Source organism: Dermacentor albipictus, chromosome 1, assembly GCF_038994185.2.
Source record: "Dermacentor albipictus isolate Rhodes 1998 colony chromosome 1, USDA_Dalb.pri_finalv2, whole genome shotgun sequence".
Lineage (NCBI taxonomy): Eukaryota > Metazoa > Arthropoda > Arachnida > Ixodida > Ixodidae > Dermacentor > Dermacentor albipictus.
The window spans coordinates 148,707,322-148,722,232 of NC_091821.1; the positions used below are offsets into that span (position 1 = coordinate 148,707,322).

General features: G+C 45.0%; 1 protein-coding gene across 19 annotated transcripts in view; it reads right to left on the reverse strand.

The window, feature by feature from the left end:
• Positions 1 to 14,911, reverse strand: part of LOC135903005 (zinc finger CCCH domain-containing protein 18-like) — a 221,885-nt gene that overhangs the window by 144,613 nt on the left and 62,361 nt on the right. For 18 of the 19 annotated variants that reach the window (XM_065433352.1, XM_065433347.1, XM_065433357.2 and 15 more), the window contains 2 exons: positions 13,436 to 13,702; positions 204 to 434 (listed from right to left, as the gene is read on the reverse strand). In XM_065433352.1, the coding sequence (XP_065289424.1) occupies positions 204 to 434; positions 13,436 to 13,702 (498 nt within the window). The remainder of the gene's footprint in view (positions 1 to 203; positions 435 to 13,435; positions 13,703 to 14,911) is intronic. The other variant, XM_065433361.2, reaches the window with a different exon arrangement.

Below are 14,911 nucleotides of genomic sequence, written 5' to 3' on the forward strand. Positions count from 1 at the left end.
TTATTCATTATTATACTAATTAGGTTTATGCACATAAATTACATTTCACTGCTTTTTTGTACAAATGTTCTCTCCATGGCCAGAAATAAAAGTGAACAAGTTCCAATTTTCATAGATGTCAAAGTGTGTTTGGGCATTACAGGGTAAAAAAAAGGGTCTGCTGTGGTAGAACTTAACCACAGCAGAAACAGAAAATTCCTGACCTCAGACTGCAGTGGTGTCCGATCATGATGTGGAGGTACTATGTTGAGCCGCTTCTCCTCAAAGTCAGGCTCCTGCTCTTTACGACGGGAAGCACGCTTCATAAGTTCTTTAGCATGACGGAGACCTCGCTCCCATGCAGACTCTACTGGTGGCAGCATCATTTCTTCTGGTGGTGGTGGCAGTGGTGGCATGGGAGGCCCAAGAAATTCTGGAGGTGGCGCTCCACCACGCTTGAAAGAAGAAAATGGGTCGTCACCTTAGATAAGGAAGGGGGCAGGGGAGGGGGCATCTAAATGGGTTTTCTCCGTGTCAACGAGCAGGATGGACAGAATATGACTGTGAGGCATCCTTACACAAGGTGTAGAACAAAAAAAAAAAATGGTTTGTTCCAGCTCTTGTTCTGGGTTAGGAAAAAAGGTTCAGCTCCAGTTCAACTCTGAAGTAACAAATAATGGTTCAAACTGGTTCAAATCTGTTTATGTTCATGTGCATAACTGAAGAACGGTGACAGAAAAACTGCATAATTCATTTTGTGCAAGAATACCCAGAACAGCACAGTAAACAAGTGATGAAAGTAAAGTCCCTGCAACAAGCCCATGCTTCTGCAGGGAATAAAGTGACTACAGGCACAAAACTAGCAAGCAATGGAGAAGATTGCCCAAGGACACATAGTAGCCAAATCATCCCACTCTTTTTCATTTTTTTTCTTTGCAGTTGAGCTGTTATATCAAGTGTACAATTAACAAAACACCATATGACACCTGCATTGTTGTTGGTGCTATAAGCTGCACTATGGTTGCTTTAAAGCTCAAGTTACATGATAGTCCCCATACCCCATGTAAACTTTTCCAGAGTAACTTGCAGACTTTTCTTGGCCATCAACATTGTATGAGATACGTGCAGTATGGAGGTAAACAATCCATTGCCACAACAGCTCTCCTAATTCAATGGCACCACCTTCACCTTTTATAACACTAACAATAGCCTAGTTTGTTAGCACTCCATTTGGTTTCTTGAGTAGTCAATATACCTTATTTGCATGATTCTAATGCATACTTCTTTTTAAATAAAACGTGCGTTCGAAGTTGCATGCACGATAGAATCGTAACTAATTCTACTCAAAAACAAAAAATGAAACTTCTTACTTAAAAAAAAAACCTCATTGCAAGGTAGCTAGCCACAGTGCAATCAAACGAGTTGTCTGAAGAAAGCGACGCTCAGAGACATCCCAAGGTGGGTCCACGGTGCATGGAATGCCCTCCTGCAGACAATGGTCGCAGAAGCTTCCAGAAGTGTGGCATTTCTAAAGCATTAAATGCAACTGAAGATGACTTTCTGCGATCGGTAGACAGTGAAAAGGATGTGTCGTCAGACTCCGATAGCCACTATCGGCTAAGATTCAGCTGTGTGCGTTTCAACCCGCTACACGTCGACTCAGGATTCGTCACTTGATGTGCGTGGTAGAAAATGCACGAAGTTATTTTTGGATATTTGGCCAGCAATATAACTGCGTGTTACAATTGGTGGCACGGTAGAATCATGAAAATACAGTATTTGGTGTCCCATGCTTTGCCGCACACAGCCTTTCTAGATTGCCTGCTTGCTCTCAATACAAGGGTCGTCCAGGCCTACAGAGAATGCAAGATGCAAGCATGGCTCTAGCAGCAGCGCAGATGGAAAGGGAGAGACCATAAGTTTGAAGTCTTGGAGTATGTACGAAGAGTGGGCCAAGCAGCCACAGAAAGGCCTGCAGGTTTCACTGAGATCAGTCAATGATCGATTCGCCTGACATGGAGGGGGGTGGTCACAAAAACAAGCGAATAATCAGGCAGTTTGGAAAAAGAATTTTCAAGAGATAAATCAATTTTGTTTTAAAATGCAAGCGGTACAAAATTTGCTTACAGACTTTTGCCAAGTGTTGTGACTCACTGAAGTATCAACAAGAAATTTCAAGCTCGATTTTGTGATGGCATTTCACATTCACACATCACCCTACTTGAAAACCACAGCATAGTTGCAATGCATGCAGATATGTGCATGCAACATTGAGTGCTTAACGCTGGTGGTTTAGGCTGCTTTGCACAAATTCAAATTGGAACTTACTGCCAACACACAAGCTTGCCCTGTTCCATCCAGTAGGCACACAAAATTAATTGATAGGCACGCCGTTGCTGGCAGGTTGCCCATCTACTTGAACGCCATTGCTACAACAGCCAGCCCAACCCATGCGCACGATCTGACACCCAATCATCAAAGAGCCATCCATCAATTCAATTGTAATAGTAGCAGCAAGCTTCCAGGGATGGCATGCTGCATGGCATCAGACTGGCCAATGGCAAATTTTGTCATGGTCCCCGGCAGCTGTTAGCCTAATTTTGTCATGGTCCCCGGCAGCTGTTAGCCTAATCAATGCAACTTCTTCAGATGTCAGTGGCTGAAGGTACGATTTGGTACTGAGTCGGTGCAAGTCTATTGGCAACGACTGTATGGCACTTGGAAAGCAAAAATGCTGCCTCGTAAACAAAAGCAAGGGTAAAGCTTAATTTCTTCAACGTTTAGTCTAACACAAGACTGGTGAGTTGATATTAAATGTTGCCTTGGGTGCACCACTGCTGTTTGTCTGTGTAGTACACAGAACACATAAGGAGAGGTGTTTACTTGAGGCTTTGTTGTGCGCTATATTTCATAACCTCTGAGAGGAATGAGCATTGTCATTGCCTTACATGGCACATCGCATTGTGGCAGAAGTATTAAACTTGAATTGGATTATGGGGCTGTACGTGCGAAAACCACAATCGGATTACGAGGCACGCCATAGTGGCAGGCTGCAGATTAATTTTGATACCGTGATGTTCTTTAATGTGTCCCAAAATCTGAGTGCACGTGCATTTTCTATTTTGCCCCCGTTGAAATGCGGCTGCTATGGTCAGGATCAAATCCGCGACCTCTAGCAATGCCATAGCTGCAAAGCTACAGCGGTGGGCACAGAAATGTTGATTTGACAGTCAACCGCTTCCGTAGTGTCTCCTGCGGTGGGCTTTAATTAATGTAGCTCTGCTTCTTCACACCCTGTGTAATTTGTCCGCTTGACATATTTGTATGGTGTTTACTTTTCAGAAACAGGAGGAACGTATGGTACATTATACTTAAGCTTATCCAGCTCCCCCGCAACCAATGTCGTATGGTGGTAGGGTTTCCTAGCTTCTCATGGCACTCTCCCCTCACCCTGTATGGGGAACTGCCTCTTCTCCTCCCTCCTCTCTACAGTTCTATCTATGTAGGGAAGCGCTGCAGTTTCTGCAATGCTTTTGAGGGGGGGTCACGGATAATTACAGCTGTCAAGAGACTAATGTGACGATGCCCAGGGAGCTCCAGAGGGCATTGTGCACATTCAATGCGGTGGCATCCAAACAAGGCTAATGATTCTGGAAAAAAAAAAAAACTTGCATTATGTTCGAATAAATGTGGTAGTATTCAAGGCAACATGACCAGCATTTCTTCAACTTCAGAAGACAAAAAAAGTGCTTGATCTGAAGCACAAAGTAGCCATTCTATTAGAAAAAATAAAAAAGTTTTTTACAGGCCTTTGTATAAGAGCTGGGCTGTGATCAATATAGTAGTTCAGTGTCTTCTTTTATTTAAGTAGGCAATTGACAACTGGGTGTAATCTTGTTATACAATGTATGCAGACTCCTGAGTTTAGCTAAAGTCCATCTCGTAAGTCATCTGCAGCGCTGCCAAAGGTATGAAGCGCACCCAGGCGACAACTTGTACAGCGGAATATAGTTCCAGGCCTAACGGTTCGATTATAAGCAGGAATAGAGATTTTTGTTTTTGCTTGGTACACGATACATTACTGCGATACCGGACATGTTAGGACCTTTGCACGTGCACGTCGTATATCACGATTTCTGCAGCCGCTGAGCAGACGACATGGCACGGATTAACACATCTCAAGGGGCATTTGGTCTTCCTATTGGCTAAGGAGTCCGGCAACTTCCACAGTGCTACAAATGACTTGCGAGGTGGAGCGTAGTTTTCTGGCACAAAATTCGTAAGATTAAAAGTATGGGAAAATTTTATAATATTTAATTTTCGATTCAGAAGTTACCCTTTGGCATTCTCACACCCTTATATCTTTCTCTTTTTATCAACTATCGAACCTTCTCAGGTCCTGCACAGAACACGCAAGTCAATATTTCATCCAGAAACTGAATGGACCTGGTTGTTTGGCTCGACCACCTACCTATCCCTACCATGGCTCAACTCATGTGGCAAAAATGACAGCGTAGAGGGTGTGTTGCAGCATTCCATGTGCAGCAATTCATGTGGATGATGTTGATGCTTTGCAAGATGGTATGAGATATGGGCCATTTATAACGCCAAGCATGGTAGCATCCAAAACCGTTTGTGCATTGAACACACCCAGCATGAGATGGCAAGTTACCGTATTTATTCGCATCTAGGCCGATAGTTTTCTTTCAAATAATTCTATTCCAAACTCTAGGGTCAGCTTAGATTCAGGGATTTTAAAAAACGCGCCAGTTTTTCATTGAAACTGCTAAAGATGGTGCATAGCTAGCACCATCTAGAAAAGTCAGTATCGCAGCCACTACTAGCCGTGCCCGTAGCCAACCGTACACAAGCAAGCAACCGTACACATTTTAAACTGTGTCGTGTTGGCCGCATCGGCGTGCAGCGTGGTGTTATCGCGATGGCACCAAGCAGGAGATGCCACTACAGTGCCGCTTTTAAGCGAAAAGTTGTGATAGCCGCAGAGGCATCATCGAACCTTCAAGCCGGGCGGGACTTCGGCGTCGACGAGAAAAACACCCGTCGTTGGAGGGGACAACTGGTTGACTGACGAAGACCACAGGCCAACGGCAACAAGCCGCATCAAATGTGCATCGCTATCGCAGCTGGCGGCCTGGGTAGATGCAGCGTGGGACGACATCCCAGGTACTTCGATCGTGCGTGCCTTTAAAAAGTGCAGCATACCTAATGCGCTTGACGGTACCGAAGATAATGCACTGTTTGAAGGTGACAGTGACAAGTAACGCAGCGATGAGCCTAGCAGCGACGACGACGTTGAATGAGCCCTGCACGTTCACATTCAATAAATGCTGTTTGCATTTTGTGAACGCTGTCCTTGCTTTTTTTGTTCGGCCTACATTTGAGGCAATATATACACACATATATATACACATATATACACACACACACACACACACACACACACACACACACACACACACACACACACACACACACACACATATATATATATGTTTTTTTTGGGGGGGGGGGAGGGGCTTTGGACTTTAGGGGGTCGGCTTAGAATTGGGGTCGGCCTAGATTGAAGTAAATACGGTATTCCTTTCAGGGACAAATGGTTCATTATATTCACTGGCCGTAAAGAACAAGGTAATAGACCTGTATATTCCTAGAGAACCTAGAGTATGAAGTTTGATTCATTATATCTAAAGAGAAGTCTTGCTGCAGTATATGCCTCATTTTGACAGTGGAAATATCTTATGGCAATAGAATGATTCAATGCTAAACGCATTACCATCAACAGTCATAGTGAAATGGGTTCTGCCGAATTTTTCGGGGAACAAATTTCACTAGTCCCTCTTGCCAAAGAATAGTCTTCTATATACCCATCGCAACACTAAGCCTAAATGCTTGCATCAACCAGCACGCATTGGTGCCCCTTGAGTGAATCAACGCTTGTCTCAAAGTTTTAATTTCAGAATAGATGCAATGCAGTAGCAAAACAACCTGGGGGGGGGAGGAGGAGGGGGGGAGGAGGGGGGGGGGGTATGCTGTATGTGTCCATCTAGTGGACATGCCCATTTTGTCTGCTGCAGAAGTGCTGACGGGCTGGGGATGCCTGTCTCCTGACATGTACCACAGCCACAGCAATCAGAACTTCAGCAGCAGACGAAACGGACATGCCTACTTTCAATCATATTTGAGTTCATCTCCCTTGTGCTATCGTGCCTACTCTCTTTCATTGTGACAAGTTGCGCTCTCACTGTTTGCAGACACGTGCAGCTTGCAACAGAGTGGTTGGCTTTCCCGAAAAACTTAAGTCGTCTGATAGCTGAACTTACCGTACTTATGCGCAAAATTCCGCTGTGATAGAAGCACCCCAAGTCACACAAAATCAGGCACACCTTTGGAAGTTACCATATTTACTGGAGTTGTTTTTTATTTTAAAAACAAATACAGTATTTCCTCGAATCTAAAACACACTTTTCTTCCCAATAAAACGAGTCCAAAAATTGCGTGCGCGTTAGAATCGAATACGACCCGAAATCTGTGTTACCATATCGCCATCGCCATTTCAAAACGGCCACCTTGTACGCGCTTCGAGTCTAGCTGCCATAGCTTCCTCCATGTGCTGTAGTACGTGTGCTTAGGTTAGTCCACAGTCCGTGTTCCCGTTTTCTGTGTTTGCTCTATCAGCATGGAAGTGCTGACTGCGAAGACACGCTGAGTGTTCATCACAATGCTGCAATCAAAAAGAAAGTGATCACGTGTGCAGAGATGGGCGGAAATTGGGCCGCATCACGGGCATTCAGAGTTTCTGAAACTTGCATGCAGGGACTGGCACAATCAGAAGAGGCGTTCTACTCCGGCGGCTGCTGCGTAGGCACAGCCGTGCGGCCCCTACCTTGAAAGCGATCTGCAATGGAGACAGTGTAAGCCTCTAGGTGCACTGCGCTTTGTTCCACCGTATTTACTCACATAATGATCGCACTTATTGTAAAAAAAAAATTTTCGCAAGTTCAGAGGTGCGATCATTACGCGGGTTAAATTTCCTGCGAAAAGAAACAAATATTTTTTCATCCCGCATTTGCTGCGGCATGACAACAGGTCAAGAAATAGGCAGCTGATGTTGTAACAGTGCAGGACACCAAAACGAAAATGCCGGCCGGCGAAGCAAGCCGAACATGCCAACGAGATTTCTTTTTCTTCTCGCGAGTACATTACGTGCATTGAAACAGTTTCTTCCATATCAGTAATGAATAATATCGTAAATATCGGAAAGTTTGTGACAATAACATAGCCATGTCCACTTCGAGGGGACAGAAACAGAGGTGGGCACACTTAGCTGCAAGTGACGTAGAAACACATGACGGAAACTGTGGTATTTGTCTTCACTACTATCCTAATTTGGCGCATTTCTGCTAAGGGTGGGCAAATATCTTAGCTGTGTTACAAGCGTCGGTGTACACATAGGGTACACTTCTACTGTATCAGTGTAAAGGTAGCCACCACTGTTGTCGCTCACGATTTGTTGCGTGCCCACGAGTGCAGACAAGAACAATCGAAAGGTGCCTTTTTTGTTGTTGTTGTTGACCAAAACCATCATGAAGCCTACAAATAATAAAGCCAAGTTTCGTTGCACAGTCAAGTCCACTTATAACGGCCCCACTTGAGACGAACGCTTGCTTACCACAAACAAGTCCGGCGTGACCGTCAAAATATACATTAGGGCTATGGCGCTCGGTCTCAACTACAACGAACGCCCATGAGCCTAGCCGATCGGCTACAGTGAGCGCCTTGGTGTTGCTGACCACTCTTTACGTGGTGAGAGCCGTCGACCTTGTTCTGTGCACACTCCGAGAATCAGTTTTCCCGCGGCGTCTCGCCAGAGGCACGGAGAAGTGGCAAAGCGGCGAGGGGATCGCCGCAAAAAATAAAATGCTGGCCCAGCACGCATGAGCCACGTGAACATGCAAGTCGAAGGGAAGCATGAAAGTGACAGCTCATTCGCCATGGGACCCCACTCACCATCGTAGACGTCAGGGCAGCAGTGAAGTTTTCCACCAATTAACAACGTAGCATGTGATCACATGCTTTCGTATCCCCTCTTCTGTTCCCCCCTTGTTCGCGGAATGGCTAATTGATTTTGACAGCAGCATGGCGAAGAAAGCACGCAAAGTTCTTCTGATTCTCGACAACTGTACCACCCACCATGTCCAAGCTGTCTTAACAGCAGTTGAGCTGCTTTTTCTGCCGCCAAATGTAACGTCAAAAGCGCAACCGCTGGACATGGGCGTAATACGGTCATTTAACGACCTACAGGCGCCGTGTTGCACAGCGGATGCTGGTTGCAGTTGATCGCCCCGCTGCCAATGTGTCTCTGTAGGTCTCTCTGTACTCAGCGGTTGAAATGATCAAAGCGGCGTGGATGGAAGTGACAACCGAATGCATCCGGAATTGTTTTCGCAAGGCCGGCTTCGCCGATGCACCTGAAGCAGGCATTGAAGACACTACACAAAGCCAGCCTGACGACGACTTGTGGCGACGCGTTGTTGATGCTAACCTGGCCGGCTGCGATCTTGATTGGCAAGATTTTGTTGATGTAGACGACGCTGCTGAAGTTGTGGAGTCGTTTCGCGACGAGACCGTCATCCGGGAAGTGCGGGCATCAAGCGACGCCAAAGCATCGGACGACGACAGAGATCCATAGGAGCCAGCACCCGTAAGCGCGACAACAGCAGTGAGCCATATTAAGGCACTTAGAAATCTTGTGTATTTTAACCCTTTGACAGTCAACGACGTAAATATATGGCGCCGCGAACAAGTCCAAAAATGGTCTATGTCGTTTATTCACAGCGCCGTCTATATGTTTAAGAAGCGCGCCAATTTCCTAACTATTTCTTTTCTGTCATGTGCTGCCACTATGTGGGGATACAGAGAATTTTTTTGGCATGCCTCCCTTTCACGGTTTTCGTCGCGTGGTTTGTTTTAGTGCTAGTTTGCTCCCGCGCATCTATATACTACCGCTCGTGCAATGGCGTGCGCGGCCGTTTGGATTTTGTTTCACTGGCGGTTTCGGCTTTTTGCGCTTGCGAAACTGATGGCTATCTTGTTTCTAATCACTCAAAGGGCAACCTCTTGTTTCTCGCTCGTTTAGTGCTCACAGGGGTACGCATAGGAAGGATGCCGCCATACATGCGTTTCCGTTTCTTTTCTTTTTTTTGAAGACTTGCGAAAACTAATTGCCCTAGCTGGTTGGCGATAAGATGAAGACTAGCAGAAGTTTGTCACACGTATTGCTTTCTTTGATGTGCACACAACCGAACAGTTTCCTTGAGGGCACGCACCTACACAGTTCGATTACGCTATGGACGTACGTATTAGTGCAAGAGCATGAACATTTGACGCTTGCGAAATATTCTCGTGTGCGGATTTTTAAAGCCTCAAGCTATGTGCATAAAAATGCATCAAATTTTCAATTCTGATAAGTTTATTTCCTTTTTTTATTGATATTATTCATGAATGAAGAGTGCATACATACCAACGCAAAATATTTTTTTTTCTCACTTTACAGCTACCCTAGAAAAATTGCGGTAATTTTTTTTCGAAATAAATCCCTAAGAAGAATTGGAATCTGCAATAAAAAAATCGACCCTGGGCGGTCGCATATGGCGAAAAAAATCGACCCTCAAAGGCTTAAGGCCTTGGGTGATGAACACATCGCAGCTTTGAACAAGCTTGAAACCGCCGTCATTGGATGTGCTTTGAAGAGGCAGACAACAATCACCAATTTATTTTCTCAATAAATTTTTGTTTTGACTGATGTCAATTTTTGTGTGTGGCCCACATATCACGAACTTCTGGGTACAACCCACGAATTCCGCGTGACGCTCAGGTTCGTTATAAGCGGGCTCAACTGTAGTTTCTTTTTCATGGAAGTGCAGAAAGTGATTAAAGGAACGAAATGGAGCACCTGCTTAAGAATGTTTGGTGCGTGCAGGCTGCTTGGTATGTCTTCAAGAGTCGTTTGCGTGGCCATCCCTGTTTTTTTGGTCATGGAAAATGGGTGCGTTGTTAAGAATGGCGAGCTGCAATGCAGGATTGCCACCCAATTACGACTGGGGAACAAGACGCGCATCCCCCACTCTCCGTCGCTTCAGGGGATTTGTGCTGAAAACCGCTGCCATCCTCTAGCCCCATCGCCGTTGTGACGGAATGAGTTCAGCGGATGAACTATTGTGCCAGAACTCCCCAGCGCGGACCTGGTCTGCTACGCGTGCACGAGCTGCCGCGGGAAAGCCGTTTTTTGTTGCTTCCAACGCACCGACCGGGACGCAAGACAACGAGCTACCCAGAATGGCTCCGAGCTACCCGGAACGGCTCCCCTCTGGCGTCGGCTCCGGACATCGGAATGTGTGTGCCTTTGTGTGCGTAAGCCGTCCTGCGGGAGGCGGCTAGTTTTGCGTTGACGAAACGAAAATTTGCCGCCTTGTATCGCCGGCGGACCGAGTGTTTAAAAGCTGCTGTTGTGCGGATGCTCGACACACTTCTCTTGAGCAGTCATGTTGCACTGACACTCTCTCTGAAGCAGTCATGTTAGACTGATGTACTTTCTAAAACAGTCATGTTAGACTGATATAAATATTGTAAATAAACCCATATTCCTCGTTCTCGATGAGAAGCAGTCCTTCCCTTCCTCAACGTCCTCAGCGTGGATAAGTTGGACGACGGCATGGGCCAGCTACCTTCTAATTCATGCCCGACTCCAATCTTGACAATGGATCACGAGCGACGGGATTGAGCCCCCAATCCTGACAGCGCGTTATAATCTAGGGCGCGTTAAAATTGAGTAAATAATACGGTACTCAATTTTTAAATTCTGTTGTTATTAGAGTTGTGTTCGCAACCAGTATATTTATATCTCGATCCAATCGAAAGACACGATGACTAATGCCAAAACTGATCACTTGGTGCACGGTTTGTTATAACCGAATCGATACCATTTTCGCTGTGCTGGTGAGTGGCAGTACGGTAATGGTCTAGTTACAGTGCTGCACTACCTTTCATTAATTAATTTTGACCACCTGGGGTTCTTTAATGTGCACCTAAATTCAAGTACACTGGCCTTTTTGAATTTTGCCCCCATCGAAATATGGCCGCCATGGCCGATTTTTGATCCCGTAATCGTGCTTTGCAGTACAACATAGCCACTAAGCAACTACAGCAGGTGAGGAACTAAAAAAGCAAAAGAATTCATATGTGAAGTTACAGCTTCAAACTTTCATAACTTTGGATAGAATAGGGGTAAAAACATGAAACAATGCTTATTGTACTCCTTAAGTATTCATGGAGTACATTCACAAACGTTTTAGTTTGCTTACTTTAAAACATATTTGCCAGTCACTGAAAGAACTTGAAACAGAAATATAAAAAATTTCTTTCATTATGTAAATAAAAACTAGCTGCATACTCAACTAGCACCATTACCTGTTACCTGTAAATTTAATTTTCCAGTAGCAATAGCAATTAAAATTGTCCTCAAGGCCCAGGTCCCCCCTAAATGGCAACGTTTTCTTACTATGTTCAAAATGTGTTTCAGGGCGCCTTTAAATGCGAGGCCAATCGGAAGGGCTTCCGTGGACCTCGTCATGGTCTGGCACGGCCTCCTGGATGAAATGGTTGTGCTGAATCTCAAATGAGCTCGATGGCACACAAGATGACTTGATCGAGAAGGTAGATAACAAGAAAAGCTCTGCCTCCTCCTGCTCAGATGATGATAATGAGTAAAAAGAACTCGTCTCGGAATTGTGATTCCTTGAGTAAATGTACCATTTCCTTTTTTGTTCATCTTGCGTTACATTCAGTTTTATTTTTTCTTATTTCGTGTGACTGAAAAGTCGCCCCTCACATTTACATCTAAGCGAGTACGGGAGAGAAAAACAAACAACAAATCATGTTTGTTCCTACACAGCCAACAAAATTAGTTTTTATATTCATGCCGCATTGAATACAAAAAATTTCCACTTTCTTTTTAATACAATATGAATATTAAAAATGTTCGACTGGTATTTCAAATTTATGAATTTTCACATATTCATATTTTATCAATTCTGTTATATACTGTTTCAGTGTTACAGGGTGTCAACCAGGAAAAAAATTAAGTAAACCTTCACAAACTCGAACTCTGACTCCGGAGCTTGAAATTTCAACTTCGAAAGTATCAGGGAAAAGACAACAGGGCAGCGTCACTTGCACTCACTTTTCACCTTGCGCAGCTTTCTACTCGAGCCAGATGCCACACTGTGGCATGCTCCCTCCTTATCTTACGCTTTTTTTTTTTTTATCGCCGTTCGCACGTATTTGCTCGGCTGTTCACTGCCACTTCATTGTGGCCTCATGCAGCAGCAGCAGTAAAATAGGAGTTGTCTTTTCTTTTGCCTCTCACTTTCGATGCTATGCAATCGCTAGCTACCGCTGGGTGAAATGCAAGTGCAAGTAAAGCTGTCTCATTGTCTTTGGTATTTTTAAATCTGAGATTTTGAGATATCAGGAGTTTCGCACAATAACTTTTTCAAGATAAGGAGTGAAATACAAGGGTTGATACCGTGGCAAGAAGAAAATTTCAACTTTACTGATATTTCAAGACAGAGTTAGAGTTAACGAAGGTTTACTGTTCATAACAAATTACAACTCCCAAGTTTCCAGTCTAGCAGAAAATGAAGCCAGCATTTGACATTTTGCTGAGTTTGCTGCTTTTTTAATAGAAGCAGGTGAGGACATCAATGCTTCTGAACCAAGGCTAGTTTGCGCTAAACACCGTAACCATCTTGCTTATGCATCTGTACATGGTGCAGAGTCTTGTACTGCCTAAGGGCAGACAAAATACTCAAAAGCATTCACACTGTGCCCTGTGAATTACTTGTACAACTCAACGAGTGTTGTACACAGCTTGGAGGGGCCAAAAGCCTGTTGAATCACGACACACAACAAAAGTTCGTCTTGCATGCCGCTGGCCAAATTGGGAGCTTTAATTCCGTGAAGCCCCTGAAGTAATGCTTCAGCAGTGTAACACAATTGGCATAGCCGAGGTCAGGAAGTGCAATTACCTCTGCTGAGGTGGCCGTAGTTACTAGCACGTACCCATAGTCTTACCCGATTCTTGCGCACAAAGCTACTCGTGAGTCATAAAAATCTGCTATTGAAGTGTGCCGACTGAAGTAGTGGCTGTTTCGATGAATCACGAATCTCTTCAGCACTGGTTGTTGTTCTATACACTTGAACTATTTCATGTCGAAAAGGTACCCCCACCATCCCCCCTTTTTTTCCAATTCAGGTTCAAGCACATTCCAAAAATATTAATTCGGATTCGGTTCGCTTTGACCTTAGTTATAATGACGTTCAACTTTATTTGCACACCTACACTGAACACAAGCAGTAAAGTGACAAGGAAGCCCACCATGACAGCAGCTGGTCCTCCAATTGGTGGTGGCATGTGGTGGTGTGGTGGCTTGGGAACAGTAGCAAACATGTTGTAGTTTCCCCGGTCGTTAATGCCTGGGTGGATGAACCGACAAGAAGAACCCCACGTGCACTGCCCTTTGTTGAAAAAGCGGCAGATGGGCCGCGGCACCTGGGTAGCCTTACGTGCAGCTCCAGCACCTCCACCAGCACCCTCAGGCAGTTCCCCTTCTTCCAAGTCATCGTCCTGCACCGACAGCTCAGTCTGTTGGGAGAGAGGTGGGGGCACAGCAAGAAGGAGATTCGAGGGCAGTTCCAAAATAGGGGGCAAATTAGGGACATAGCACCACTCACAGCACCAGTGCAGAATGCAGGAAATAATAATAATAATAATAATAATAATAATAATAATAATAATAATAATAAGCTTTATTTCCATCAAAGCGACGGAGGGGCCGTGGGTAAAAGCTGAACAGCTTGACTAGAGCCCACGGTCCCCTCTACAAGGCAATACAGGAGCATATATGAAACATAAAGAAATCTAACAAAAGACAACGCAAAATTGATTCCTCAGGGTCCTCTGTTCAAGGATCGAAATGAGCCACAAAATAAAAACAACAGGGTGCCTGATGTTGACCGAGCAAAAATTGTTGATGCCTCTAGGCGTGGCAGAGATTTGAAACAACTCGCCAAGATGCTCAGCATAAACGTAAAAATTGCAAGGTCCCAACTGCAGCAACAGACCGCGACATGCCTCTGAAAACGGGGGCTCCGTCAGAAAGTTTGGCACCGACGCTGTCGCCGTCATAACAAGGACTGTCGACGAGAATCCAACGCTCATGCTGAAACAGATAAAGCGAACCGTTGAACAAGAAACACCTGACCTCATAATCGGCACCAGTTTAGTAGACCGCCTCCTTGATGCACACACCTACTACACAAAATTAGCGACTCAGAGGCCGGTGGACTGCAGCTGCTCCGACGTGAAGAAGCGAAAAGAGTACGCGCAATGGTTACAGACCAATTGGCCCTGGGTTTGTCACTTTTATGTTGACGAAACAAATTATAATATATGGTGCTGAAGAAAATTCAGCCACAAGAAAGGGCATGCCAGCGCTCCAGACGACGACTTCAACGAAAGGCGTGAACATCAACATCATCGCCTGTATGTCGGCTCATGGCGTGCTGCACTGGCGAATTGTCGAAAGGGTCCATTGGATCGTATTCAATTACTTTCTCGCCAACATGTCTGCCCAGGTTGACTCTAAGGAGCCGGACACAGAGGCTTTCTTCATTTTCGACAGTACTCTAGCTCACAAGTGCACAGAACAGGCAAACCTGGTCAGCTCGAACCATTCCATCAAGTGCCTGCCGCCATACAGTCCTTTTTTAAATCCAATTGAGGAAGTTTTCTCCAAGTTCAAATGTCAAGTTAAAGAGTACCTCAGTGGGTGGCGTGACGCAGTGCTGGTGA